Source organism: Panicum virgatum, chromosome 3N, assembly GCF_016808335.1.
Source record: "Panicum virgatum strain AP13 chromosome 3N, P.virgatum_v5, whole genome shotgun sequence".
In the NCBI taxonomy this organism is placed as follows: Eukaryota; Viridiplantae; Streptophyta; class Magnoliopsida; order Poales; family Poaceae; genus Panicum; species Panicum virgatum.
The window spans coordinates 56,428,367-56,455,182 of record NC_053147.1 but is presented as its reverse complement, the minus strand read 5'-3'; the positions used below and the strand labels follow the sequence as shown (position 1 = coordinate 56,455,182).

General features: G+C 44.0%; 1 protein-coding gene across 2 annotated transcripts; it reads right to left on the bottom strand.

The window, feature by feature from the left end:
- Positions 1-2,375: 2,375 nt before the first annotated feature.
- LOC120666259 (aspartyl protease family protein At5g10770-like) lies at positions 2,376-4,485 on the bottom strand. 2 transcript variants are annotated; one of them, XM_039946061.1, is made up of 3 exons: positions 4,174-4,485; positions 3,769-4,055; positions 2,376-3,690 (listed from the first exon to the last, which is right to left on the bottom strand). In XM_039946061.1, exons 1-3 carry the CDS (start codon positions 4,397-4,399, stop codon positions 2,641-2,643), a joined length of 1,563 nt encoding a protein of 520 aa, XP_039801995.1. In that variant the 5' UTR covers positions 4,400-4,485; the 3' UTR covers positions 2,376-2,640. The 2 variants fall into 2 exon arrangements, with proteins under 2 accessions (XP_039801995.1, XP_039801996.1); XM_039946062.1 differs by having other exon boundaries at positions 3,769-4,049; positions 4,174-4,480.
- Between the last annotated feature and the right edge of the window lie 22,331 nt (positions 4,486-26,816).

Sequence of the window (26,816 nt, the reverse complement as noted above, 5' to 3'; positions counted from 1 at the left end):
CCGCTTAGTCTCGAGCTTTTCGACATTTTGATTAGTCTTTGCTTCCGTTTTGCATCGAGCTTTTCCTAATCGTTTCTACGATGAGCATGCCACTAGTTGACTTGTGTCATCTTGGCGATTAGAAGAGAGGTGCTTTGAGCAGTGAATTGGAGTTAGCTCTTCAGAGAAAGTTTTTGTCAGCTTCCATTCACCCCCTCTGGTCGCCCTTCCCTGTCCCACAATAGTTATTTCTGACATGGCTCATCTTGTATCACACTACCAGTCCTTTATATCATCGTTTACCCCTGTTCAGTCCTAGATATTAATTCGTAGCAATTCTCTCTAACTTAATAAATTCTTTACACCGCCCTTCCCTACGGAAATATAAATGACTATAAATGACAACCCTTGTATTCTCCCGGGTAAAATGATATAGCGGTATTTCGTGCGCTTGTGGAATGGTCCATGGTTCATGAAATACATGCACCTTGTTGCAAGTGTCTTGGCCCATTTGAAAGTTTCATTAACATATTTGAGCAAGTCTCCTCTCCTCTCTCTCTCTCACTCTTTGCTTAGAGATTGCATCCTTGTGACTGTAAAAGCATTCTAGTGTAGTACATCAAGAGTTTGAGCTTTGTGGCACTAAGAAATCTTTAAGCAAGCGTCATCAACTTGTAACTCTTGGGAGTTGCCGCTCTCTAGATGGCTTGGAGAAGGTGGTTTTGTGGAGCCATTCAAGAAGATTATGGAGGTGCCCCAAGATTGGTTGTGAGAGGTCTTTGTGCTCACCTCGCGCGGAGTGGTGAAGGGCAACTCTAGTGGAATCGAGGTTTGGAGAGGTTCATTGATTCAAGCCGGCTTAAGATCAAGGGGAGGCTTGATACAGGAGGATGGATTCTTTCATTTCACCTCAACGTGGATTAGGGGTGACCAGCAAATCATCGACGCCACAGGAAAAATTCTTATCTCGTGCCTGGTTATTTTCTTACTCATTTTAATTCTTGCATTTTACTTTGAGCATTTTACTTTCCTAGAGTTTGATTTGCCTCTTGTCACCCTAGATTGCAAATCCTACTAGTGATAGGTTTTTCTAGACATAGGAGCTCTCTTGTGTTACTAATTAAATTTTCTCGAGTGTTTGTGTTTTTATTTAAAATTGTCTATTCACCCCCCTCTAGTCGATATCTTAGATCATACTTTGGTTATTGGTTAGAGCTTTCATAGACCTTGTGAGGCGACGACAGCTCTCAAGAATGGCGAGCAGAGTGGGTGTGAACCCTGCGTGCTCTAACACAAGCTACACAAAGGCAGTTGTATGATATATTTTGTATGCCGTAGTTAGTTTTCTAATTATTAATCAGCCTACGGGACCTTCACCACCTCAACACAAGATTCGAGCCGGCCAAGAGGCTGTACAAATTTTAGGACTACAAGAAAAATATCCTATCAAATGTACGAGTTTTAGTTTATTGTCATGCGATTATTAATATTTCTTTCTCCATGAACAATCTAAAAGCTTATAAATAAAGTTACTACGAGCGAGACACTTTAAAAGATAAGCTATAAGATAATGACTTTATTATGGCTTTGCTGTAGGTTTGTGAGGACAGTGGCATATGCAAGTCATTCCAAAACTTAAAAAAAGTTATAGTTCTTAAACCATCCATCAAATTCAAATTTCGATTGCACAATTGTATCTCTTTTAAAGAGACCTTCAAAACAAGACCCCCCTTTTATATATTTTGACAATATTTTTCAAAATACATAAATTTCTTTATGTACAATGAAAAAATACCAAAAATAAATTAGTTAAAATGCTCAACAGATCTGCTAAAGTTGCCAATTTTTTTATCATGCAATCGGCATTGTGCTGCATAACAAAGATGTTTACTCTTATCCACTAATGACACCAAACAATCTATCTTCAGATCACAACAACATGAACACCAATATCCACTTAATAGGACTCAGGTATGTGAAGCAACATTATGTAAACCCATAAGCAAAATTTTCAAACATCAAAAGCAAATTAGAATACATGAAAAAATATTTATATTAAGAAATATATCATTAAAATATAGTGGTGTGAGATCTTAATTTGAAGTTTTTATTGAAACAAACAAAACTGTACAATCGGATTTTAATTTTGATGCTCGATTGTGAAACTATGATATTTTTATTTCAAAATTATGAGCATGCATGTGCTTTTTCCTACCTAGACGGGGCGGCCACACGGCCGGTCTAATTTGCATGCACATACTTAGATGGGGCGGCCACACGGCCGGTCTAATTTACGGTCGGCCGTAACTTAACCGTGTCCAAGTTATAATAGAGATTGTTTGCATTGTTAACTTGCGTATCAATATATAATACATGAGACCGCAACACAAATGTACTTTATCCAAAATATGTATGTATTTCCCTTTTGGACTTGCCCAGAAAACAGTTCTTAATTAAGCTTCATTTCACACGTATAAGAAGCTTAAGATAGACCAGGCAAATACATGTACCCGAGTTAAACTCGGCTTATTCAAACGCGACCATACAGGGGCCAAAAATGACGGTAGGTATATATATAGGTAGGTAGTTTGTTGTGAGGCTTGTTGGTAGCAGCTGGCAGCAGAGATCCATGGTGATTGGTGCCTGCACTCGACTCATCAGCTAGCAGGCGGCACGGCGGAAGCCCATGGTGGCGCCGGCGACATTGTACAGCACCTCGTACGTCTGCAGCTGGACGTTGCCGATGGCCCCGATCGCCCGGTCGTCGCTGCCGGGGGTGAAGGCGAGGCAGTCGTTGTAGAGGATCCCCGACGGGTCGAGCTCCACGGCGGCGCTGTGGTCGAACACCAGCGTGACCCTGGGCAGCGTGACGCGGCGGACCCCCCTGAAGTCGTAGCAGGTGTCGAGCTGCTGCTTGGGCGGCGCCGCGCGGTACATCCCCATGCTGGCCCGGAAGGCGGCGCGCAGCGCCCCGTACGCCGTCGGCGGGAGGCGCGTGATCACCGTGCGGGAGTCCACGACGGCGCCGGGCGCGAACACCGCCGGCGGCACGGCGAGGGCCTGGCCGGCGACGACGATGGCCCGGAGGCGGACGAGGTACAGCATCGGCGCCTGCGGGACGGCGAACATGGGCGTGAGGGCGTACCGGGAGGCGGCGACCCCGGGCACGCCGAGGACGAAGAAGCCGCTGTAGCTCGCCGTGCGCGGGAGGCAGTAGGAGAAGACGCCGCCGTAGGTGAGCCTCGTCTGCGACGCCAGCGACTGCGCGCCGCGGCCGAGCGCCATGATCCCGGCGGTGTCGTTGGGGAAGTGGCCCTGCACGGCGTGGCTGCACCCGAACTGGAACCCGCCGATCACCGACGTGGGGTTGAGCCGCAGCGTGTCGGAGATGTAGGTGCCCATGGTGGACCTTCCGTCGGGGTACTGGACGCGGTACTGGCACTGCCGGGACCCGGCGGCGCAGCCGTTGCCGTACGGGCCGAGCTGCCGGCAGACGGGGGAGCCGCAGGCGAACGGCGCGTACGTCGACGACTGGGAGGGGTCGTAGATGGTGTCCGTCTGAGGGTGGCACTGCGGCATGGGGCAGGGGGCGCACTGCACCCACGCCACGTCGCTCGCGGTGTCCAGCACCATCGTCTGCTTCACGCCCGGCAGCCGCTGCGCGCCGCTGCCGCCCGCCGCCGGTTCGATGAGGGTCACCGCCTCCGAGCCCTGCTAGTTGCATTGCATTGCATCATCGATCATGCATCAAACAGTAGCTAGTAGTCATCTGTGTGTGTTGTAGCTTGCCTCTGATGTGGGGCTCGAGTTCTCGCCAATGTTGGGTGACACGGTGGGAGCGTGCTCCGACTGGCCGCTCTTGCAGTCCGACTCCGGCAGGTCGCTGCCGTTGTCGTCCTGGGGGGTGCCGTCGGCGAGCTTCCTCTGGATGTAGGCCGCGCGGTGCTGGTCCTGCAGCAGCACGTCGGCCGGCGCCGGCGACAAACTTCCCGCCGCCGCCGAGCAGGGGCCGTAGGAGTGGCTCAGCGGCACCCAGCTGCTGCTGGCGGTAAGGTTCGCCGGCGCATCCACTGCAGCTAGCAATGCAAGCACGAGTACGTAGTTATCGTATGCGTGCAGTGAACGTGAACGGATTATTTGTAACAAACAAAACCATTATTTGCACGTGTGGAGACATGACAATCACAAACGTACCCCTGAGCCCTTGGCACACCGGCTTCGTCTTGAGCCAGCTCGTGGCCACGACGACGTAGTCGGCTGCGGCCTCCGCCGCCGTGGCGCCGCCCGAGAGAGAGGCGGCGGTGGAGCTACACAGGCACAAGAGGCCGAGAGGAAGAAGAAGCCAGACCGCTGGTGGAGCCATCATTGCCGGTCGACCGATGCTTGCACTGGTGACGCTGCCAAGCCTGAAGCCGCACATATATAAGCGATCAACCCGGAGTAGCAGGCTCAGCTCACTCCATTGATTGTTGGACAAACTCGAGCTACGACAGCTGGCGGAGGAACTTTTGCTTTATCGAGCTTGTTTACGTGCTCATGCGAACCATATGCCGCGGCGAGAAGCTGAGTATTGATCGTTCGGCACGCAATGAATTAGATGCTGAAACCTATGAGCAGTTAACTTTATCGGTAAGGAAAAAAAACCAGAGGTGAACGATAAACGTATTTATCGGATTTCTCGAAAATTTATTGGATTTGCCGTTTCTCTTTCGGACAAAATTTATAAAAAGAAATTAATCAAACTGTACACAATAATCTAGATGATCTCCAAGCAATCTAATATGGAAAACAAGACATCACAATGCTTAGAAATGAGAAAATATGTAGCTTAGGGCGTAAGGGGTGAGTACGAATTCAAAATTACCGAGAATTTTTATCAAACCGGTCACCACCGATAAACGTGATTATCGGTTTTGTCGGAATTTTTTTGCCGAGAAATTTTGACAGAAAGGAGATAGTGTGTCGTTGATTCATTGAATAAATCCATATAAATACGAACACCCTTGATCGAGTTGAGCCTAAAACTTCACGAGAAATCTTACTATATGATTGGAATAAAAATAATGACTGTTCATCACGGTAAGATTAAAATAAGATGTACCTAGAAAATGGTACCAAATATGCGGGACCAGTACCGAAATAGGTGGAGCCGATACTGGTCCGGTATTAATTGAATTTTTTAATCTATTCAGATTACAAAAATACCCCGACCTTCCTAAATGAATATATATATATATATATATATATATATATATATATATATTCGATCACCGGATAGCAATAATTGATAAAAAAATAGTACCGGGAGCACAGTATAATAACAAGGCTCCAAACTTCGCTACACCAGAACTATATATGGCTCTCGTTCAACCAGTTCCAATGCAAACTGGCTTTGTACCATCTTTGGAATATAATCGAGATTATTGAAACCACAGTGGTGCTGATTGATCCTTATTAATAATTTAAAGATATCAGAGCAACAAAAGTGATAGAGGAGTATCTTCTATAGGCTCCTATCACCGGTTCGCCTTCTCCTATACTGATGTACAGCTTGCAAAAGCAACAAAGCTTCTTTTTCCTTTTTTGCATTTATGATCCATCATTGCACTGGAGGCATGCAAAATCAGGGCAGGCTCTCGTCCCATGCACTGCACCAGAGGCGACCACCAGGGCTAAGGAACAAGGGGGCCAATAGCCTATACACGAAGCATGCCAGTCAGAACGCCAATCGTCGCATCTTTTCATTTGTACTATTTATATTTTCTTCAAAATTAAATATATATTATTAGCACTACTATCTCTTTTACCATATTAGAAAATAAAAAATTTAGTATAAAGGGCTTATAATTTCTGGTTCACTTGAGGGCCCTTGAAACTGTTGAGCCGGCCCCTGGTCAGAATACTGCTAGGTTTCATACCTTGAGGCTTTCTTTTCACTTTCGCTTCGATGGAAACCTTAAAAGTCACTAGGTACCAGGTACCATCTACCACGCCCACGGCACCATATATCAAAAGAAAAGTGAACCAATCCAAGCCTGCCACTGAACACGTTTTCAACTTTCACTTATACGATGGAGACTTTCATATTACGATGTTTCATCCTGAACTTTCGTAAGTCAAGTCAAGGCCCAGACATTTTGAATCCATCGGATGATCCGATGTTAGATTTGTTGACACTGGCTGGCACCGCCCGGAGAATGGCATTAGCGAACAAATAGTGAAGCAATGGCTAATTTTGGGGTGGACAATGCAAGTTTAACGCTGTGGAATATACTACGTTGAGAAGATGGCCAACAATCCCAGAGTAAGGCTATCCCCCTTTTAGGATCTATATACAGGTGTACTAATTTCTTCAAACAAACTTTATATTCTTTGTATAATTTGCATATCAGCTATATATCTGGCTTAAAAAACCAATACAAAATAGGCCGGGTTGCAGACCGACTAAACCGTGCATCCTGTGATGTACACCATGAATAAACAAAGGACATGCTGATTCGGCCTTAATTGCTGGTAGCATTGCTTTGTCACCAGCTGATTCCTCTAATCATTATTGCTCGACGAGAAAGCAAGTGCATGGTACTAACCTTATCCAAAAACATTTTGTTGGACAAGAAACACGTACTGGCACAGCCACTCTCTGCTTTATGTATCTTACGATCATGTGAACCACGCCGAGCTACGGAAGGAGCAGATTAATCTTGACGAAACGAATTATTAGTTGCTAATGAGATCAGATTAACAAAAGTGACGACTCACGATGAGGGCACAGTGGCCGGCACAGCTTTCCTCTACAGCTAGCTGATTGCAACAAAACAATGAAAAGTTGTTCGATCGATCTCTTTTGGGATTCATCGATCATTGCCGTGGAAGGAAGGAAGAATCAGATTTTTACAGACCTGCGTGTAGCGTTGTTTCCACTGATTCCGTCCACACTCACTTTTTTGGACCTGATCAAGTCTATGCTCGGCTTGATCAAGCTGCTTTATTATTGAGATGTCGTCTGATGCCCGATCGTCGTACGCTATTACCTATTGCTATGGGACGTACAAAATAGCACTCTAAGCCATTTAGCGTTTGATCCTAAAAAAATAGCTAATAGCGGGTTAAATGGAGCTATATTGGCTAAATTGTATATGGAAGTAAATAGCGGCACCCTTCGCAATCAGCTATAGTGAGAGATAGTGGAAGCTATAACGGGCTATTTTGTACATATTAATATTATTGCTAAGAAAAGACTATATATGGATTGCCCAGTCAATGCAAGAAGCATCCAACATATTTTTTTTTTCAGGAATGCAGGTTCGATAGGGCCAATAATTCTGCACAAGAAGCATCCCACATTATATTGGTCCTATGTGTTTCACTCGAGCAGAGCTGACTCTATAGCAGCGGATTGTCGGACTGTTTGTTTTCTCAAGGCTTGGTTGTTTAGATGGTTAAGCGGATAAAGTGGATTGAGGAGGGGAGTAAAATAGACTTTTTGCTTTGTTACCTTGAATTCTGATACTAGTTGTTATAATAGAAACTTAATTAGCACGCCTTTGGTGTAGCCCCATATGGGTCCCATCAATGGAGACAGCAAACTCTGTTGTTGTCATGGTTGGATTTTTTATTATGAGTTTATGACCCCTGGATTTGCTTCACTGGCGTCACGGTAAAAAGTTCAAGGGCCCCTATATATGACACAAATAAAATGGCCCAAAATTCCAAGACAAATCTACAATGATCAAGGCACAGGTAGGCTTGCTTTGTGTTGCTTTTAGCATGACTTACTGAATACATAAATCAAAACTCCAACTGCCGCATAACAGCCAGAAATGACATAGTATCAATTGCATGCAAGTAATACGGCTATAGCACACTAGACGTACGTAGAGGTGGTAATGGGCCATGGCCCTAATGGTTTCTTCACAGCCCAATAAAGCCCTTAAAATTTTTAGTTCAAAAATACATATATTTAGAGCCCGACCCTTTTAGGGCCCGATCCTTAGATTTTCTAGTTCAAAATGTTGGGCCCTTTACCACCCCTAGACGTACGTTGAGATCAATAGAGAATTAATAGGGTACTTGGGGATGTTGACGCTGCCTAGTGCACTTGAATGGTTGGTTACTGCTTTTAGCTTCTATGCAGCATCGTTGTCAAATTTTCCATCATTCCATCAACCCTGCAGGCTGCAGCTGGGAATGCCCTCTCGTGTGAGGGCCATGCCTAGGTGAATGGCAACCAAAGAGCTTCTTGTGAGGGCCCTCTCGTGTGAGGGCCATGCCTACAAGGAATGACAGCGGCATTCAATCAAACAAAACATTTTTTTCTGAAAGGAATCAAATAGATGATTTCGACCATTCTCAGGGAAGACGGAAGACGCCAGCAAAGGGCATATCGTGCGCTTGTCTACAGAAAAATAACCAATCACAAGGCATGCCCATCCATCAAAGGCGTCGGTACTTTACGGTGGGATGAGTGTTGCTAAGTGCGAAGTATTTTTTTACCGTTTATTTTAATCTGAAAGGATAGAATTATTTTAGCTGGCGTGGATCAATGAGAGCCCAGAGAATGCAGCGGCAGCTCTAAAGGTGAAAAAGATATAGCGTAACAGTTTGACCTAGTTTGCCTCATGCCCTTATCCACGAGATTGTACGCCACCAGGCCGGCCTAGCTCCACCAAAACCCAGAAGGCCAGAACTAACTAATGATATATTCATTCCTAACTCAACCCAAAAACCAGTCTGATAGTTGAGAGTTGTACCATTAATTTGTAGGCTAATCCCCACGTCATCTGAATGGATTCATAGCATTTACTACTGCAAAATAGCATTGTGGCCAGTCGAAATAGATGACTGCCTCCATTCTGAAAGCCATTTCTAGTGACAAAAAGTGAATCACCGACTGCCAGGTGTAACTAGATTGGCAGTTGTTGATTTTACTACCAGACAAAGTTCCGCGAGTAAATTAAAGTATTTATACGGGTGGTTCTCTTAAGAAACCTGCCTCCAGTAGAAAAAAAACTCGTAGAACTCCGATTTTTATTAACTATACGGTTAAACTTGTTGTAAATTAAAATGAGGCTATCTCACCTGTACATTTCAAATTTTCTAGATCCATCCATACACAAAGATAATTTTTTTGCTAATCAGAAGCATGATAGCAAATAATGTAGGTATACTAATGTACCAGACTTCAATTTTTTCAAACTATGTACTACTTAAATTGTAGTCAACTCGATTTTGTAGATGCATATGATACTTTAATTTTTGGGATATTATAAGAATATTCAATCATAGTTCAAAAGTTTTGGAGAAATTGTGGGTATTACTAATTTTAGAACTATAAAGTAACCAAGTAAAGTATATAAATATTTGAATTTTTCCTTACGAATTTGCATTTGGCATTGAAATGCATGAAAGTACTAGCATTTATGTTTGTTTGCAATTCATAGGCTATTTTTTACAAAACAAGTAGTTCAAATGTGCAAAGTATTCCAATTTATAATTAGAAATAAATTTAAACTCTAAGAAAAGGAATACTATTGCATAAAATTAGAATTAAATTATTTCTATGAACAAATATACAAAATCAATGCATGTTACATTCAACTTTTATGAAAAAAATATAAAGTTGGTATTTGATGACCTCTAATCATGCTGGAGAGCAGGCAGACGACGACTGTGACTCCCTTCTGATCGAGGGGCTGTTTGCTTAGAGAATCACTTTTAGTCATATGGCTTCATTTCTAGCGAGGTTTTCTTGAACATTGTTTAAGAGGCAGCCTGCAAGAATAATGTCCGATCCGCGCTTAAAATAAAAGGCTTGTTTCACGGAGAATTTGTTTTCTAGTAGCGGTAGCTTTGATTTCATGAGTATCTAATTCGTTGCGTGACTAACCACAACGTGGTTCGCATAAAATGCACATATAAAGCAATAAAGTTGCCTTGTTCGTCCTTGTCCAACAAAAAATAGGCCCTACAGGACTACTTCCTTTCAGCCTTTGCTTTTTGAACTGTGATTGGTGAAATCGGTAGAATCAACAAAGGAGGAATCCATTATCCTTTCTTTTGCAAGGGGTGCAACTCACAGCGCACAATTTAGTCGGTCTGCGCGACCCCTTTACTTTTATCTGTTTGCAAAGCAAGACCCATACAGCACTATCGCTACCGGCCAGTTCGATTGTCAAGTCTATTAGACTATTCTCAGTGCATAATTTCATTGCATGATTTCATAGAGTAACATATCATTTATAAGTACATTTTAGTTCACGAATGACTATCAATAGCATTACATTTATTTATTTTTTGTGAGGAAGCCACAGCATTTAATATTTTAATTATGAGGCATGAGATTGAGCGCAATTGCATAAAATGAAACTCTATAGCCCCCAATGCAAAATTCAACAAGTTTCATAGTCTTGGAAATACACAATTTCATCCAAATGAAATTGCCTCCGGCCTCTTTCTTTATAATCACCTTGTCATGTCATCATAAATGCTGGCGTGTCAATCTATTTAATATGCATGAAATCTCTATATAAAACTTGCACTAGGATTAGCCTTAGCTAGCTAGTTTCTAAAGTACAAGTAATCGAGCTCGTGATTGATTGGCACCAAATTGTATGTGATCTGTAATGACCCGGCCCGGGATAACGGCTAAGATCTACTCTACACTTTGAGTAAACCACACCTGCTAAATAACTCTCTTACGCTTTCGTCCTCGCTTCGCGCAAAAGGTTCGATCCGGAGTTGCTAGCTTTCCAGGGACCGGCTATTTAATCTGGTTCGGCTCCCTCACCGTTTCCAGTGTGAGACTAAAGGTCCTGTGCCGCGGTGCCACAGTAGACGTGCGCTACAGTGCCCTCGCGGCCCAGTCGGCCCGTGACAATCTCCCCCGTTAGGATTCGACGTACCCGTCGAACCAGCTTACCCATACGGGGCAAAGGAGCAGGATCTCCTCTCTTGGTCACGTCCCATACGTCTAGTGCTAACGATCCCATGTGCCACGTCCGTGGGTTCACTGCCAGCAGCCCATGTGTGTCCGTCCACATGCTGGTGGCATCTGTGTTGCCACGCGCACAACGTGCTCATGTACGCGCACTTCTGCCCGTACGTGGCGTGAAACCGCGAGAGTATGGCTCTGATACACCTGTAACCAAAATTACTAAAATTTCAGAAACCAAGAAAAAAGAGGGAGGGAGGGAGAGAGGCGAAGCCCTGCCGGATTTTCGAGCCGGCGCCTGCAGGTAACCAAAATTCTTCTACGCTTTACAAATAGATTATATTGTAATTATTTTTGTTGAAACAATAGATTAGCAATCAATTTAATTATTGTTAGGAGTGATTAGTGGTACATTTAGTTGCAGTTACTTGTAATGATTAGCATTGATACAGTACATTTAGTGTTAGATTAAGTATTAGAAAGTACTAGAAAATTGTTAGAGAAGTATTAGAAAGTCTTAAAAAATTGGAAGATAATATTAAATTTTTTTAGAAATTGTTAGAAAATTGTAGAAAGTATTTTGTTGAATTTAGCAATCAGTTTAATTATTATTAGGAGTGATTAGTGGTACATTTAGGTGTAGTTACTAATAATGATTAGCGTTGATATAGTATATTAGCAATCTGATTGCTCACTTGTGATTGCCAGGGCTCAACACCATGGCATCCTCAGGATCCACTACATTCCATGGAGTAAGGTGACGGAAACAGTCCCCCAAGGAGTCCAGGTGCCTATGTGTTTTTGCGGATCCTTGTGCAAACTAATGAAATCAAGGGTTTTGGGGGACGACTTTGACAAGAGGTTCTTCATGTGCGAGAATTACGAGTACGACCCGCCCAAGCATTATGGCAAGGACCGAGCAAAGGTACTACAAAACACTATCAGAGTTTGTCACTTTTAGATCTAGTAATGACTTCTAACATGATTTGGGGAAAGACTCCACCGCCTCTGTGATTTCGTGCAGTGGTTAGACACCGAACAATCTCAGCAGGATAAGGACCACGTGGAGCGTCAAGCAAGGTGGGCTGCACAAAGGTGGCAACGAATGCTGCATGAAGAACAGATGGAGGAGAAGCGCAACAAAAACCAGGAAGAGATTCAGAAGAGGATTGCAAAAGTGGAACGTCCGAAAGCAGAGGAACGTGAAGCTGATAGGGAGAGGAAGCGAGAGAGGGCCCGCCGTGCTAAGGAAGCAGGGTCTGAAGCTATTATGAAGGGAAAATATCCTCGGTGCACTCAGTAAAGCACCACCATGTAATCCCGGCATTTTACATTTTCTAAGGCATATTAGGTTTACTCACAACACGAGGTTATCGTGTTGCACATGCCATGCTTTTCATTGTTCAATTACCTAGTAGTACGAACGCCTTAGGCCTCTGCTTTGTAATCGTAGCATTGTTTACAAAACTGTATTTGCAAACCGAAAATTTATTATTCGTAACTACCCTTCTATTTTCAGTACACTACATTCAGTGAGCAATCTAATTGAACCAACCTACACATTTAGAACTACAACCAAGAAATCTTACTACACAAATACCTTCGTAATATTATATGCTACAATCTGGTGCAAATACATATCCATACATAACGAAATGTAATTATCACATACAGGTCGGAATACATATCCATATATCTGGTTCAAATACATATGCACACATAACGAAATCTAGACGCGACGGCTCCAAAATCCGGAGACAATCCATCGGTGGGATTTCCAGAAGGTGCAACCTCAGCACCAGGCACCAGCATTGTCTTCTTGCATTTTAGGGCACTTCTTGTAAGTGTGACCATCTGCTCCACACAGGTTGCATTGTTTTTTCTTCTTTCCTGCCTCAGACTCATCCATTCCGTTACGGATACGAAGTGTCTGCCGTCGACCTACCCCTTTCCTAGCATCTGGATTGGGAATGTACATTGGAGAGATATTTGGTGTAGTGAATGATTCCAGACTGCCTATGCTATATATCTCATGGCCCCAAGTGTGCACAGCGGTTTCTTTTCTGTAATATTCTGAAACAAAAACCCCAGGATCCAACCCAGATTCTGAACATGCCGCAATGACATGGCAGCATGGTAAGTAAGAAGCCGTGGCTTCTTGCATCTGCAAAAAACCTTGCCTTCCGGCGTCATCAAGCAATCCTGAACGACCCTTTGTCTGCGGACACCCTGCCCTGTCCTGTCCTTGCATGAAACCTCAAACCTTTGATCCTTTGTGCCCATGGAGACCACTCTGTGATATTGAGCCTTTTTCAATCTTTTCTTTCATGTAGTTAGTGACCCTATTACAAAAAATCACTCCTTGATCATTAAGACAGCAGCTGCCTGGTACCGCTCTCTGAAGTACCTTGTGCATCCGTACATGATGAACTCAACTATGCCAACAAGAGGAAATCCACGAACATGACGCATTACCATATTGTAACACTCTGCGTGGTTAGTTGTCTCGATCCCATATCGACGACCACTAGTGTCGTATAGAATTGACCACTTCTCCTTAGATGCATCCTTAATCCACTGTGTGAAAGGTCCGCCGCCGAAACGTCTCCGGCTGGAGGTTGAGGCCTGTTCCTTTAGCAGCTCGGCGCACATGTTATCTAGCACCTGCCACAATGCATCAAACTTCCGCTGCTGATTCTGAGTGCACAACCTCTTGAACAAATTCATAAGTTCCTTATTCTTGAAGCGCTCATAAAAGTTTGCACCCATATGCCTTATGCACCACCTACTCACAACATCTGGCCATAGAGGAGGTTGTCCTCGACTTCCTTCATGTAGTTGCCTTATTGCTGCTAGAAGACCTGCATGTCTGTCACTGATGAGGCAAACATCAGACCTTCCAGCAACAACGTGAATCTTCACACGTTTAAGGAACCAGTACCAGCTCTCTGTGTTCTCATTCTCAACAAAAGCAAAGGCGATGGGAACCACCTGCTTGTTGCAATCAACTCCAATCGCTGTCAGTATTGTCCCCTTATATCTTCCTGTCAAGAATGTGCCGTCAATACATAGAACATGAAGACAATACATAAATGCCCTCACACATGCACCAAGGCAGAAGAAAGCACGAAGCATAAACCTAGGTCCCTCATATAAACTCGGTACAATGTAGGTATCAGTCGCGCTTCCAGGATTTCTCTGCACAATTGCTGACAACATGTGAGGTAGGTTATCATATGATGCCTCATATGTGCCGAATCTCATCTCAAACACCTTTTGTTTTGCCCGCCAAGCCTTTGCATAGCGGATTTTGTATTGAAAACGGTCGTCGATGTCCCTAATTATCAATTTTGGCTCATAATCAAATTTGTCCAGAATCACCCCATACATCTTCTTGGCCACGAAAGCTGGGATATAATCCTGGACCCGACCAGTGATTCAGTTTGGGGGAGGCAACTTGGCATCCACATGAAAAACTGCAAAATATAAAAAGATCAAAAATGTTTGCTTTGAAGTTCTTTTTTATTTCCTTTAAATTTCCTTGAGTGGCAAAAATATTTTAGTTAATCCAATTGAAATGTTTGCTCAAATTAAAAGTTGAGAGAGAGAGAGAGAGGTCTTATATGGAGTTGCCATTTAGTCATTCCACCTACCACATAATTTTTTCCACACACATGCACGCCTCAATTATGGCTGTATGACTTGATTACTCTTTTGGTTTCAATCTTTGACTTTGCAAAATATTTGGTGCAAGTATGCTTTCTCATTTCTCCATACCTTAAGCTCCACATAAGCCATTTTTAGAAATAGGAGAAGAGAGGAAAGGAAGGAGAGTTTTTGGTGAGGAAACACATACACTAAAAAATGAGTGATTTGAGAGTGTCATTTGAGGAACTTGGTTTTCCTTTGCGAAAATTATAAAAACTTTTGGATGAAAATATGATCAAGGAATGGTAAGTGGTGCTTTATGAGTCATTCTATTTCTCAACCGCCCAAGATAAAGGGAATGCCAAAAGCCCCATGGAGATTATGGTAAAATGGGTGAACAATTCATGACCAACTTATTCAATTCGTGATAGAATGCTTTGTTGTAAATTTTGCATTTGAGGGGGGAGCATTCATTATTTTGCTCTTGTGCATGCATTTCTTTGTTACGGTGATGTTACGGTGAGTTTGCGCAACAATAGTTAATCTACATGTATGTGGTGTAACAATTGAACACTCCCAGTGTGTCTTGTACTTGCCTTTGTAGGCATGTACTCGCCATGTACAATCGCCATTGACACACTTCACCTCATATTCTTTGCTGCTAGACTTCACAACTCTGAATTCCTTCCTCAACGATATAGCCCAAAGCTTCACAGCATCTTTCACAGCTTCAATGCTAGGATACTTTGCCCATGCACAACCTCATTATCTCTGTATTCGTGCTAGAGTTTGCGCACGCGCACCGGTTGGTGCGAGGACGCGGCGCGGCGCGGCAGGCAGTGTGGCGAGGCAAGTGTGCGGCGGCGCCGCGCGGGGCACGAGCGGACATGCTCAGGCTGCGCACGCGATGGCCAGCAGGCCGGCTCACCAGCATGCGGCCCAGGAGGCGCTCGCGGGCCAGGCTGAGAACTAGCAGCAGTGCAATGCACACACGGCCCAAGGCGAGAGCGCGGGCGCGGTTCAGCAGAGGTTGGGCTGGTCGCTCGACGCAGGCCACCGAATTTTTTTTATTTTTATATTATTTTTTTTTGATTTATCAAAAATATATACCATTATTTTTTTTGCAAATTTGTCACCACGCCGCCGGTTCGTTTGGCGGTAAGGAGCTACCGCCGGATGAACCGGCGGTAAGGGCTGTGGGCCACGGCCTGACAGCATTTGGCCGGTTCAACTGGTGGTAGGAGGACAGGCCAATGGGCCTTGGTGGGCCTGGAACCTACCGCCGGTTGGTTTGGCAGTAGCTGCCACTTACCGCCGGCTCATCCGGCGGTACGTACTTACCGCCGAACCCCCATTTAATGCCCGCCCGGCTCCTCCAGCGCCGCCGCCCGCCTGCCCGCTCCCCCGTGCCGCCTCCCGCCCTGCGCCGCCGGCCCGCGTCGCTCCTGGTCAGGGCCGTCCTCCGGCCGCAGCACGGCGGCCTGCGCTCGGCCCCCGTGCGCCAGGGTTTGGCCGGCCGCCGCTCCCCCGGCCGCCGCACCGCGGCGGCGCTCGCCACCTTGGGTCGCCCGCCCGGCCGTGCGCGCTTACTCGTCGCAGGTAAATTTTAAGATTTAGTTTTATTAATAATAGTTGGTAGATTACCACTAGAAATATTAGTAATTTAGATATAGTTTTAGGTGTAGAAATAATTTTAATAAATATTAGTGATTTGAATATAATTTATTTTAAAATAAAATCGTAGAACAAAAAATTGAAAATATTAGTTTACATATAAATATTATTTTACATATAAATATTAATGAGTTCAAATATACATATTAGTCTCATAGAAATATTATTAATTGATATTATATTACATCGAAAACCTACGAATATATGTGAGTAATAGAAATTCAAGAGAAACAATTAAGATAGATGTAAAAATAGCAGAAATATTTATTAGTGTTGATTAAATTCTAAGGACGAGTAATTATTGTCGTAAATGTTTGCAGACATGTCAGATGATTTGTATTTTCAAGTGTTCTATGGGTCAGAAGAAGTTAGATATGGTCCTGAAGGGGTAGATTTGTCTGAGTTTAGCTCAATCACAAAAAAAATACCCCGAGCTAGAGAGAGGACTTGGATTTCAATATCCAATTGGCTATTTAAGGCTTTTGGCCTTAATCGAGATGAACATGAGATCTCTGTCATGACAGTGGTCAGTCGAAGGAAACCAGTGTTTTGGGAGCTATTGCCGCTTGAAGGGACGCAAAACTGGAGGAATTATGTCAATATAAGTAGTAGCAGAGGCTTACCGCTTGTCTTATTTGTTCAAGCATTCGAGAAGATTAGTTTTAGTACTGAAGCGGGTGGGGATCATGAAAGGCAGGGAGATATAATATCGGAAGATACCGAGACGATGCATGAACCTCATGAAGAAGGTGATGAACTCGAGATTGTAGAAGATGATAGACATGATGCACACGAACCTCGTCAAGCAACTGGTTAGGCTGATGAAGGGGAAAACATTCCAGAAGGCTGTAGAAGAGTTTCAGAGAGAGGGTGAACAGCAGCACAATGCAATGAATGATGATTCCTCGGAGGATGATGATGATGATGATGATGATGATGATGATGATGATGATGATGATGATGATGATGATGATGATTATCATGTCCCACACAACTGGTCCGGGTATGATTTTTCAAAATTAAGTGTAAATGAAGGTGAAGCGGTCCCTTGGGAGTACAGGCAAAATGAGGTATGCATCGGTTCGGTGTATGCCAATAGTGACAATATGAAGGAAACTATAAAACATTGGTCCACTCTCTCTTTGCAAAGACAGTTCAAAGTTGTCAAGAGCAGTCCGAGAACATATGACATGCGTTGTGTGAGAAGCGAATGCCCTTTTAGGGTGTACGCTTCTATGGGCAAGTGGCAGGATTTTTGGGAGGTCAAAAAAGTTATGGAGCACACATGTCTACTTGAGCAACTAGAACCACAACACCGGAACCTCAGTGCAGGTTTTATAGCTAACTACATGTACCCTTTGATCGTGGACAATCCTAGTTATGAACCTAAGTCAATTATTTGTGCTATTGAGGAGGAGTTTAAATATAAAATTAGCTATAACAAAGCTTACAGAGCGAAGCAGAAAGCGCTGGAGATGAGGTGGGGGACGTATGAAGCTTCGTATCACAATATCCCGGCACTGCTGCACACAATATGCCTTATAAATTCTGGTAACTACTACGACTTGAAAACGTATCCATGTGCCCAGAAACCTGGAAAGCAGGTACTCCAATGGTGGTTCTTGGCCTTGGGCGCTTGCATTGAGGCATTTCCGCACTGCCGGCCAGTCATTTGCATAGATCGAACATTTTTGACAGGAAGGTATAAAGTCACAATCCTCACAGCTATTGCAACTGATGGCAACAGGCAATTGTTGCCTTTGGCAATTGCCTTCGTGGAGAAAGAATCAGGGGATACTTGGTATTGGTTTTTGCAGAGGGTCAAGCAGATGATTGTCAAAGATGTAGAGAATGTGTGTTTAATTCATGATGGGCACAAGGGTATATTACAAGCAATTAATGACATACAGAATGGTTCTACTGAGCGTCGTAGGACTGCAATTTGGCCGGACCTAAAGAGTAGGTGGTGCAAGAGGCATATGGGGGCAAACTTTCATAGCCAATTCAAGAACAAAACCCTTATGAAGCTGTTTAAGCGGTTATGCAGCCAGAATCAGGAAAGGAAATTCAATTTCCTATGGAAAAAGTTGGATGAACTGATAAAAAAACAAACGGCCGAGCTAGTGAAGAGACCTGTCAATACAGAGGAGGACGACCAGGTCTCACTTGAAGACGTGGGCTTGGACGGTCCGAATGTCAGGAGCAAAAGGAGAAGGGCAATTAAGACATTCTCGGAGTGGATTGAGCACGAACCAAAAGAGAAATGGGCTTTACTATTTGATGAAGGAGGTGCTAGGTACGGTTTAATGACTACGAATCTAGCCGAGGTATACAATTGGGTGCTGCGTGGTGTAAGATCATTGCCACTTGTTGGGATCGTCGATTTCTTCTTGTATCGCACTTGCGAGTACTTTAGAGACTGTTACGCTGTGGCACAGAAGGATATGGTTGATAATCGCAAAGTTTACGGATACAAGATTACAGAGTATATGGAGGCAGCTTTTAAAAAGACCCGTTTACACCGGGTGACTCTAGTTGGCTCTATGGAACGTCGGTACGAGGTGATGTGTAGGGACAAAGCCCAAATGGGGGGCCGGCGTGACAAGCATGTGCAGGAGTGTGTTCTCCGTCCCGATGCTTGTATTTGCTCATATCATAAGCCAAAACTACAGCACCTGCCATGCACACATGTCATTGTTGCCTGTTTTGAAGCTGGTGGACTACAACCTCGTATGTATGTCTCAAATTACTTCATGAAGGAAACCATTTGGATGACTTGGAGGCATGAGATTTATGGGTTTCGCATCCTGGGAGGCTTCATAACTGATCCAGGACACAATGCAACTTACATTCCGGATCCAGATCCAGAAATGTTTCAAGGGGTGGGCCGACGCAAAAAGAAACGCATTCGGAATAACATGGATCGATCGGAGGCTGGTCAACACGTGCGCCTCTGCTCGAAGTGCCCTGAGACGGGTCATACGTACAAAGATTGTACGGCATTGAGTTATGGTGGCCGCACAGATGGAGCGGGCCCATCTGAAGCTGCTCCAAATCCGGCAACGCAGGCAACGGGTCGTCGTGGCCGCCGTCCGAACAACGATGGACTTGTGTGATCGATGACGATTGTCATCTGTGTGATTCGCTATCGAATCATGTGCGATGTTAAATTATGTAATGTTAAGAACAACTATGTCATAAACTTATTTCGTCTTGGCATACGAATATTTGTTGTAATGTGTGTCGCAATCGTATGTTGAACTTTGTTGCTCTAATTGGAAATTGAAGTTATATGATATGTAATTTGTTGTGCATCATTTATTAGTTTATTGAGAAAATTCGATTCATGCCACCACAACTCCGTGAAATTGGGTTTCACATTGAAAATCATGTCACTCAATGGCATGGATTTCAACATGAAATCCAATTTCAAGAAGTTGTAGTGGCATGGATCCAACTGACCCTAGTTTATTACATTACGCTTCATTTAGTATTTTATTTAGTATTTATTGTATTATTTAATGTTAACACGCTTAATATTCTTATTTATGTTATGAATTTCTTTTTAATAAATCTTATTATGCAGGTATGGCGCACGAGGAAGGAGCCACCCCTGAGTTGCTTGATGCTCTTGTCGACAAGCGCCACCGATCGTACATGTCTGCGGTCCATGGCATAAGCTTAGGGACGTTTCGGGCTCGTGTGCCCATGTCGACGATGCCAATACACCGTCGCTGGGTTCCTTGGTACGGGTTACATTTGTCACATATTTTCATTGTTTCCGTAACCATTTGTTCTAACTTGATGTTTCATTTTGGCGATACAGGCTACGCGCTTCGGGTCTTCTCCCGATTACGTGACTTGTGCAGGGAGATATGGCCGACCCTGCACGTCGACCTAGGGACAGGGCTCCATGGTTTCAGTTCAACATGTCCCTCCTCACGGCAGTTCTCGACCGTTGGCGTCTGGAGACGCACACGTTTCACCTCCCGATCGGTGAGATGACTCCTACTCTTCAGGACGTGGCGATGCTTCTAGGCTTGCCGTGTGCTGGACGAGCCGTGGGTGCAGAGGACGTGGGACTCTCGTGGCGCGACGACCTTCTGGCTCGGTTCGACGAGGTTCAGCGCAACGAGCTAGCGTTGCCGTACCGGCCCTTGCCTGCGAACCACGGACACGGACCGACAAAGAGGTGGCTCCTATAGTTCAGTGTGAGTACTTAAATGTTGAATATTTTCGTACTTACGTTCCTACGTATTTGCATTGACGACTCGTACCATTTTCAAGGCGGACTACATGAGGGCAGACGCAGACGACTTTACGGTTGCCAGACACTTGGAGGCCCACTTAATGTGGCTGTTTGGCTGGGTCATGTTCTGCAGCTCCTAGGGTGACTCGTGGCCCAAACAGCTCATTCCTTTGGCGAGGTCGATAGCTGATGCTCCACTTCACGAGGTCCCACAGTTCAGCTGGGCTTCTGCCGTTTTGGCTGCGACTTACATGGGCCTTTGCACGGGAGTGACAAAGGTCTCAGTAGAGGAGCCCATCTTTGTCGGGTGTCCTCTACTATTACTGCTCTGGTCGTACGAGCGCTTCCCCGTCGGTAGGCCAGAGATGGACTTCGAGCCGTACGTCCAGCTGTCGCACGACCATGACGACATCGACAGACCTACGATGGGATCTTTGTTGTGCCTCAGACGGGTATGTTATATCGTTTGATTTACTTATTGTTACATGCCTTCAGGAATGTACGATTTAGCGGTTAACATTTTTTTTGTTATGCAGCCTTCTTGGGTCGGCGTGCAGACGAGGAAGTCATACCACGACTTCGTGGGATAGTTTGACGCTCTTGTGGACACGGACGTGAGGTGGACTCCGTACACTGCAGCCGACATTTACGCCCAGGCACTGAGCGGTCTTTCTTCCTTATGCCTGCGAGACCACGAGTACTGGATGACGAGGAAGCCGATCCTTTACGACATCCACGTCCAATACACGATTTAGGTACGTCTAAACCGAGTTGTTAATTTTCCATAACAAGTACATACTTAATTGAACATTAATGGATGGAGGTTTGTGAATCAGAGTACCGGCAGGTGGGAGGGACAGACGACGATGAGGAGATTCAGGACGTGGACGAACTCGCGCAAATGGAGTGGGTGAACATGTTCTTCTCTGCTGCACCGACGCAGGAGGTCGTCGGCACTTCACAGCTGGGGGGCGCCCCATCCGCAACGCAGGACTACACTCAGGTGGAGCAGACGCCTGTTCCTGAGCAGGGTCGTCGGTTCACTCACGAGACCATCCCGCCGGAGCCACTGACTTACTCGCAGCACCACACTAGGGCGGCCCAGGCTGCAGAGCGACGTGGCAGGAGGAGAGGGGGCAAGCGCGGACGCATTTAGTGTACAAGTTGTAGCTTGTTAATTACTTTGTTCAGTCAGACTATATTATGTAGGCCTGTGTAGAATATGATGGGCGATGGCATGTGTCCGTGCAGTGACGATTAGGCCGGTGGCGTGCATTGGATTCGAATATGAATGTGTTGAACGTTGTGGCCGACATATGAATGTGTCATTTCCCACTGCATAGTTGCGTTGGGCTCATTTATTCGTGCATTGGATTCGACTATGAAATGAAGTGACATAAGGTCACGTTCAAAGGACGCTCATTGATTGCTTTTCGTGTCCTGGCGTGCGAGTGCAGTACTGTGCCGCAGTGAACGGACACAGCTTTTACTGTCCTGGCATATTGCAGTGAGAGGTCGTGTCGGTGTTTAAAGTGGTATGAGTGAGCGTTGTGGACCGTCCAAGCGCGGAAGTCATGACCAGTGAGGTGTCGTGTCGTTGTTTAAAGTGGGAGGAGTGAGCGGTGCGGAGCGTGCGAGAGCAGAAGTCAGGATCAGTGAGAGGTCGTATCTGTGTTTAAAGTGCTTGGACGATGCAGGCAGCCTTGCATGTATAAAAGGCGACCGTGTGGTTGCCGAGAGCACAGACTTGCAATTCAGGTTCCATATATTTTTAGTAAGTCGAAACAAACAGCTATGAGCTCCTCATTCTCCCGGGCAGCTTTCCGTCGGGAAATAGAGGCTAATTTAGGACCCTCACCTGACGATCCCAATAGATGTATTACAGATTGCAAGGTATGGCCTAAAGGTGTAGAGCCACCCGATTGCTATTGCCAGAAACGTTGTGTTCCGAACATATCTCGTGATTACGAGACTTTTGGCTAGAGGTATTGGTGTTGCAAGAATATCGATGAATTCCAAAAAAGAGATGCAACATCACATGTATAGATTAATTTGTAAATATATTTTGTTATTTTTTATAATTTTGAATCGTTTCTTGTTTGCGACAGTACGCTGGTGATGACACGCATACTCATTGGTGTCATTTCCATGAGTGGATTGACACGTGGATCACTCGTCGTGATCAGCAATATATAGAGTGGTTGAAGAAGGTGGATGAAGATGTACGCAAATGCGAGCGTGCGAAAGCAGACAGTGCGGGACGTGATAAGGGTACTGCCCGAGAATGATTGATGTTGTACTGCTCCGTCTGAATAAATAATGTAGCTGCCCGGTCAATATGTTGCGTGTTTATTTTCGGCAGCCTCTTCCGCCTGTCTATGTAATGTTGTTTGTTGGAATTACCTAAGGCATGTTAGGTTTATGCTTGGACCTCGTTACCGTAGCTTACAACAGGTCCTGACATGCCATGTCATGTGTTGTGTGCGTTCAATTATGTGGACCACTACTTTATTTGTGTTTAATGTATGCAGGGTGATTGTTTTGTTTATTTTTATTGTGTGTAGTGGCAGACATAACCTCATGGAGTTGTCATCACGTCGGTATGAAAAGTTTACTTGTACATCAATACTTCTGAAAAGTCTAGTTGTAGCTCATGTTTTATGAAACGAGTACTTGTAGTACAAAGTACACAATGCAGATTAATTGACATTGAAATTACATAAACAATTGCACTGCATGTACATGGAACACGCTAACATCGTGTTCCATCTAGACCTAACATGCCTTATGAAATATGAAATTCGGACATTAAATGATAGTGATCTACTGAGTGCACCGAGGATACTTCCCTTTCCTAATAGCCTCGGGCCCCGCCCCTTTCGCACGGCGGGCCCTCTCTCGCTTCCTCTCCCTATCAGCTTCACGCTCCTCCGCCTGCCGACGTTCCACATCTGCGAACCTCTTCTGGATCTCTTCTTTATCTTTCTTGCGCTTCTCCTCTATTTTTTTTCCTGCAGCATTCGCTGCCACCTTTCCGCAGCCCACCTTGCTTCGCATTCAACGTGTTCCTTAGCTTCGGTCGATTGCTCCATATCTAGCCACTGTATGAAATCACAAAGAGGTGGTGGACTCTATTGCCAAGTCGAGTTAGATTTAACTTACTGTACTCCGAAGGCGCAAACTAGATAGTGCGAGATGATACCTTCGGTTTGTCCTTGCCGTAGCGCTTTGGCGGATCGTACTCGTAGTTGTCACACATGAAGAACCTCCTGCCGAAGTCATCGCCCAAAACTTTGGACTCCATCAGCCTGCACAATGAACCGCAGAAGCACATTGGAACCTGCACTCCTTGAGGCACAGGTGTTCTCTAATCTTATTCCACGGAATGTAGGTAGAACCAGAGGAAGACATGGTGGTAGTGCGAGGATATCTACTGATTTCGTATGAGATGGAGTGATGTCCCTATTTATAGATGGAGGTATTTAGTCTATAGGCATGGTTACGCAATTTGAAAAGCGCACAGCTGTCAATTGACGTACCATCACATCCACACACAGTGAACGAGTGGGGGTGCAGAAGAATCCGATGCAAGGTGACAGGACATCGAAATTATAATTGGAGCTCATGATAATATGTTATGAAAATATATTTTCACATTCTTCTAGAGTTAAATCTAATTAGTATTAAATTTTAAAAAAGTATTTCCATAACCTCTGCTATCTCTATTGTTTTTTGAAATATCTCTAAGCGTAAAGAAAATAATTACAGCACAGAGAGCCTATAAAATAATTAAACAAATAATTACAGCCCAGAAAGCATACAAAATAATTAAAAAAATATAGGAGGACCTATCGCTATTCGAAACGGCGATAGGCAGTATTAGTCTACAGTCCGGCTACAGCACGACTAGAGCTGGCTGTAGCGCGGCTGTAGCTCCTACCGCCAGTTCATCCGGCGGTAGGTAGCTACATGAGCCGTGGGCCAACCAACTTACCGCCGGTTCATCCGGCGGTACCTACCTTCCGCCGAATGAACTGGCGGCTGGGTGACATTTTTGTAAAAAAAAATTTGACATATATATTTGATAAATCGAAAAAATAATATAAAAATAAAAAAACTCCAGGCCACCAGGCCTCTGCAGTTGGTGCCCACGGCCCGAGAGGGCACAACCAGTCCAAACGAGATGACGAGACCTCCAGCACACGGTTTGCAATTTATCTTTGTGCATGCTATTTGATTATTGCTCTCTTGCTTAACCTATTGGTACTAATGCTTGTAAATCCTTGCATGCTTTAGCTATAGTTGTTTAGTTTTAATTGTTGCTAATCATTATTAGCCTTGCACGTTTAGTTAAGAGTACTCTTATATAGAGATTGGTTCTAATCTTTTAGTGAGACTCTTAGTCGGTATTTTGGACAAGCTTTGCTTCCACTTGACTTTGACCTTTGCTAATTATTGTTAAATCATCAAATGTTCTGTTTAGTGAAGCTTTTATGATTGAGTTGCTTGAGGAGATTGCCTTGAGTTTGCTTCCGCTTAGTCTCGAGCTTTTCGACGTTTTGATTAGTCTTTGCTTCCGTTTTGCATCGAGCTTTTCACTACTATAGAAACGCTAATTTGTCCCGGTTGGGAAACCCTTGTTGTCCTGGTTTCCCAACCGGAAACGCCAGGCCGGGACAAAGGGGGGGTCCTTTTGTCCCGGGTCTGGCAACCGGGACAAAGGTGCTGCCTGCGCCACGTGGCTGGCGCACCCTTTTGTCCCGGTTGGTGTTACCAACCGGGACTAAAGGTCCCTTTTTTCTGTTTTCCTTTTCTCATTTTTTTCTATTTCAATTATACTTTTGCATTTTAATTAAACTTATGCATTGGAATTCAGTGTGTATGATCTCCACTAATATATACATATATATAGTTACTTATATAATATTTGTCCTATATAGTTTTCATATATAAATTAATCCACTTATATATATATGTATACACATATCAATACATGTGAATTCCTTTACATATGAAAATGTCTAGGACCAATATTATATACACATATATATTATTGGAGTGCTTATATATATAGTACATACATACTCATAAATAGAAATTTAATACATACACACAAATATATATTTACATAGGTATATTCGTTATTAATTACATATATACGCGTATATTATTATATTTGCTGTGATTGTCAATATTAGATAGTCCATCATAGTAGAATTCGACTTTTGGAACGAGGACTTGCTCAACAATAAATCCGGACAATTGTTCTTGAATCGCCATAATCTTTTCCTCCGGTATGAGTTTATCGCGCATCTACTCGACCTATGGAAAAAGGGGATAATTAATTTCGACTAATTAAAATACGAGTTCAAATATTAACAAGTTTTTTATTTACTTTCTCCTCACAATCTGTCCAGACCCTTGGAGGACCTACCAGACCATGGATGTTCTCGCATACATAGTATGCGCATAAATTAGTGCCTTGTTTCTGCCTCATACACTTTAAGAGAGAAGAAATTATCAGGTATTTACATGAATATATAATAAAACTAATGAATCATGCAACGAATCATCCAAGTGCGTACCGCAAAATCTGTCTTGATCTTCAATTCCTTGTCAAATTTGCCTGAATGATTTTTAGCGAATTGTTTCCAAATCCTGTGCATGATTAGAACAATTATAGTCAAGTAACAAAGTGATTCAAATTATCGGTCATCAACGGAGTAGCGATAGAATTACTTTTTCATCATGTTAAGAAGATTTTCGTATTGTTCTGGATTTCTCCTCAATGAGTCCATAACCATGAGTAGGCTCTTCTCGGGAATTATGACAATTAGGACCCAGTGTTCACTGCAAGATTATACGAAGGCAGTTCTTGGTAGTTAAGGTTTAAACAATTCGATTACAGAATAGAAAGAGTTAGATGGAAGGAATCACTCACGGAAAGTTGTAAGGAAACAATATCATTTGCTTGTTGTGATGAACACTTATGTACTTGAGCAAGTTTTGGTATTGCTCATCGGAAGTGTCGCGTAGAATCCTCCAATTACAAGTAATTGGGTCGATGAAGCCGAGGTGAGAGTATCCCTTTCTCCTGCAAGTTTGTATCTCCATTCTACATGATACCGAATAAATCAAGGGATCAGTATGTTGAGATCATGCAAAACAATACGTAAGGAGAGTAAAATACTTACAGAACCCACAAGCCGACCATAGAGATGTCGAGGTCCTCCTGATGGAATAGTTGGTAAATTTATTGCAAGTTTATCCATATAATGCCCCCCCGTAAGAAATCGTCATCTTTAATCTTTGCGCCCTGCATGAAGATGCAATCGG

What these genes read in the sequence shown, in the direction of transcription:
- LOC120666259 (XM_039946061.1), bottom strand. Translation starts at nt 4,399, where the DNA reads ATGTGCGGCTTCAGGCTTGGCAGCGTCACCAGTGCAAGCATCGGTCGA. An exon ending in GGTGTGCCAAGGGCTCAGGG is followed by an intron (nt 4,056 to 4,173) that starts GTACGTTTGTGA and finishes TTGCATTGCTAG; the next exon opens with CTGCAGTGGATGCGCCGGCG. An exon ending in ACTCGAGCCCCACATCAGAG is followed by an intron (nt 3,691 to 3,768) that starts GCAAGCTACAAC and finishes TGCAACTAGCAG; the next exon opens with GGCTCGGAGGCGGTGACCCT.